The following is a 4232-nucleotide window of genomic DNA, read 5'->3' on the forward strand; positions in this document are numbered from 1 at the left end:
TATGTGCTATACTATGTGCTATGCTATGTGCTATGCTATGTGCTATACATGTGTGCTATGCTATGTGCTATGCTATGTGCTATGCTATGTGCTATACTGCTATGTGCTATGCTATGTGCTATACTATGTGCTATGCTATGTGCTATACTATGTGCTATGCTATGTGCTATACTATGTGCTATGCTATGTGCTATACTATGTGCTATACTATGTGCTATACTATGTGCTATACTATGTGCTATGCTATGTGCTATACTATGTACTATACTATGTGCTATACTATGTGCTATACTATGTACTATACTATGTGCTATGCTATGTGCTATGCTATGTGCTATGCTATGTACTATGCTATGTGCTATGCTATGTACTATACTATGTGCTATACTATGTGCTATGCTATACTATGCCACGTAATATTTTTAAAAGTTCAACACACTTCTTTATGACTCTTTAAGCAAAGCAAACACCCATATATTTACCTTGAAGCTCTATTCCCTTGGTCCTTCCCGAAACTGGTCTCTATAAGAGTACTAATATTTTAGCAGCCCTCTGCTGTTTATACTACTATAATCTTCTTATTTAGTCCGAATTTCCTATGGTTTTTACTGCCTACTGTTTAGATATTGATTCCTTCTTATCGACCTTTTGGCTACTACGAGGCTTTAACTATTCCTGGGCTTTTTCACTCTTGCCGAACTGTCCATTACTGACGCACCAAAGATGGAACATTGTTGCTTTCAAGAGTTCTGCACACCTCGCATTGTTGAGGGGCGAAGTTCTCTCGTGCACAATCTTGTTCACTTATTCTTTTTATCGAGATGCGTAGTAGAACACAATTCTTTAAGAAATACCAGTCTATAGTATGCTCGCGCCTTGAGATCAAAGTAGTCAATACAAACAGAGTATAGTAAAAGTAATTTACCTGGTCTGATGATTCTCTATGATGTCCAAATCACATGGGTAGAGGATCATGCCTAGGCACTGATCTCTCCTCCTTTTATACCTCTTCTAGACACTCAGTTTGGGGAAAGATGTTCGGGAGTGCAATCTATCTCAACACAGAGTGCCATTGCATACGTATGGTAGCACTTAGTCCAAAGTTAGGTCCTCTAGCACTGATGCCCATAGGTATTCTTCCGTTGGGGCGTCGTCTTGGTAACACGCCTCTTCAGTCTTCCTATAGGTTGGTTCTTGTTTAATTCTCAGTACTTGTATTTCACATGCCTTTGGCTCCCTCTGCTGGTCACCTGCTGTTGTGGCAATTTCTTCTTTTATCCCCCAGTCAACAGATGGCCTTAGAGTCCATGAATGTGGCCCTGGAACTGGACCGGTCATTGAGGGAGGGGTCCGATATTTTTTGCCATTAAACCCTTATAACCCTTATAACCATTAAACCATTATAACCCTTATAACCATTAAACCATTATAACCCTTATAATCATTAAACCATTATAACCCTTATAACCATTAAACCATTATAACCCTTATAGCCATTAAACCCTTATAACCCTTATAACTTAGGGAATGTGTACTTAATAGTTGTGGGAATTACCACTGGACAAAACTCATCACTTTTCATCACAGTCACAATCACATCCATCCTCGTCATCACAATCCTTTAACTCCCCTGATGCTCTCGCCATCTTTATGTTCCCCCTCTCCGTTCCCCTCTCCACTCCCTTCCCTGACCCTCTTTTCCCCAGCTCAACCTCTTCTACAGCCTCTAAGTTCCTCCCTGTCTCGTCCTCCTAATACATTAACGTTTCTTGGACATTTATTGTGAAACACCTCGACTCCGACATTGTAGATTTTGTTCAACTCCTTTTTTGAGTGCTCCCAAGGTCTCCGGTTTCAATGTTTTCCCCTTGCTCTCCTTTTGGTTCTCACCCCAGTGTGCTTGGGCCACCCACTTTCTCAGGTTGCTGTTGTAACAGCAGTAGGCTGTCCACATGAGATCTGGGATGTTCACTCTGTTGTTCAGTTTGTTGTTCTTGCTGGGCACTGCTCCAGTCACCACATAGGCTTTTATCTTGTTGTTGTTATCCTTACAGTTAAGCTCAAGAGCTTTTCTGACTCTACACTCCATTGTCTTCCAGCTGCCTCGGTTGAAGGAACTTGCCTGGGGAACGGCGTTCGTCAGGGTGAAAGTGGACCTCTTGGCAGCATCATCAGGTGCGTACGAACATGGGAACAGGTGACCTCTGTCCAGACCCAGGTTGTTATTTTTGTAGTCTGTGTCCACAGCCTGGTGTTTGACAGCTTTATTATCCACCTTCATGTCACTTTGGTCCTTTATATTTTCAAGCTGCAGAAACATCAGTCAGACATCACAACTCTGTAACAAGTTCAGACATTACAACTCTGTAACAAGTTTAGACATTACAACTCTATAACAAGTTTAGACATTACAACTCTGTAACAAGTTTAGACATTACAACTCTATAACAAGTTTAGACATTACAACTCTGTAACAAGTTTAGACATTACAACTCTATAACAAGTTTAGACATTACAACTCTGTAACAAGTTCAGACATCACAACTCCGTAACAAGTTCAGACATTAACTCATAAAACATTACTGCACCTGTACATAGCCCACCTATAATTTAGCCCAAACAACTACCTCTTTCCCTACTGTATTTCATTTATTAATTAATTAATTTTGCTCCTTTGCACCCTATTATTTCTATCTCTACTTTGCACATTCTTCCATTGCAAAACTACCATTCCAGTGTTTTACTTGCTATATTGTATTTAACACCATGGCCTTTTTGCCTTTACCTCCTTCTCACCTCATTTGCTCACATTGTATATAGACTTGTTTATACTGTATTATTGACTGTATGTTTGTTTTACTCCATGTGTAACTCTGTTGTTGTATCTGTCAAACTGCTGTTGCTTTATCTTGGCCAGGTCGCAATTATTCTGGCCAACCTGGTTAAATAAAGGTGTTCTCAACTGGCCAACCTGGTTAAATAAAGGTGTTCTCTACTGGCCAACCTGGTTAAATAAAGGTGTTCTCTACTGGCCTACCTGGTTAAATAAAGGTGTTCTCTACTGGCCAACCTGGTTAAATAAAAGGTGTTCTCTACTGGCCAACCTGGTTAAATAAAGGTGTTCTCTACTGGCCACCTGGTTAAATAAAGGTGTTCTCTACTGGCCAACCTGGTTAAATAAAGGTGTTCTCTACTGGCCAACCTGGTTAAATAAAGGTGTTCTCTACTGGCCAACCTGGTTAAATAAAGGTGTTCTCTATGGCCTACCTGGTTAAATAAAGGTGTTCTCTACTGGCCTACCTGGTTAAATAAAGGTGTTCTCTACTGGCCAACCTGGTTAAATAAAGGTGTTCTCTACTGGCCAACCTGGTTAAATAAAGGTGTTCTCTACTGGCCACCTGGCCTAACCTGGTTAAATAAAGGTGTTCTCTACTGGCCAACCTGGTTAAATAAAGGTGTTCTCTACTGGCCTACCTGGTTAAATAAAGGTGTTCTCTACTGGCCTACCTGGTTAAATAAAGGTGTTCTCTACTGGCCAACCTGGTTAAATAAAGGTGTTCTCTACTGGCCTTGGTTAAATAAAGGTGTTCTCTACTGGCCAACCTGGTTAAATAAAGGTGTTCTCAACTGGCCTACCTGGTTAAATAAAGGTGTTTCTCTACTGGCCAACCTGGTTAAATAAAAGGCGGGATTTTTAAATTTTTTTTTAAAGTCACAATTTCACAATCCAGACTTAAACTGAAAGTGGTTGGACCAAAGATGCATTACTGTCTCAAAAGATACTGTATGTCTATACCTGTAAACAAATACACATGTTGAATGAATAGAGATTAGAACTACCTGGGGCTCGATCATCCAGGACTGGACTTGGTCTACCAACTGCCTTACCACTGAAGGTGTAGGCTGAGAACACAGGGATCCTGTTGGTCGTGTCGTAGAGAGTTGCAAACCTGTAGGTTTTCTTGTACTTCTGGCAAATCGGCTTGTAGTGTTCTTGGTTCCTGGACTGTCCCACCAACCAAAATACCTGGGAGATTTGGAGTTGTCCTCCAGGAAGAACTTCTGGCACTGTAACATCACTGAACCCTCTCTACTACATGAGAGAGAGCAGGAGGAAGGAGAGAGAGGAGGAGGAGAGTAGAGAGATGACCCAATACCCCATCATCACTCAAGACTGTACACCACAGAGACAAAGATGAAGTTACAGAGACCAGTTGGTAGACTGGAGACTG

General features: G+C 41.1%; 1 protein-coding gene across 1 annotated transcript; it reads right to left on the minus strand.

The window, feature by feature from the left end:
• Positions 1–1736: 1736 nt before the first annotated feature.
• LOC121838680 (endonuclease domain-containing 1 protein-like) lies at positions 1737–3957 on the minus strand. Its single transcript, XM_042328071.1, has 2 exons — positions 3841–3957; positions 1737–2308 (listed from the first exon to the last, which is right to left on the minus strand). Exons 1-2 carry the CDS (start codon positions 3853–3855, stop codon positions 1778–1780), a joined length of 546 nt encoding a protein of 181 aa, XP_042184005.1. The 5' UTR covers positions 3856–3957; the 3' UTR covers positions 1737–1777.
• Between the last annotated feature and the right edge of the window lie 275 nt (positions 3958–4232).

Source organism: Oncorhynchus tshawytscha, linkage group LG10 (assembly GCF_018296145.1).
Source record: "Oncorhynchus tshawytscha isolate Ot180627B linkage group LG10, Otsh_v2.0, whole genome shotgun sequence".
Taxonomy (NCBI): Eukaryota; Metazoa; Chordata; class Actinopteri; order Salmoniformes; family Salmonidae; genus Oncorhynchus; species Oncorhynchus tshawytscha.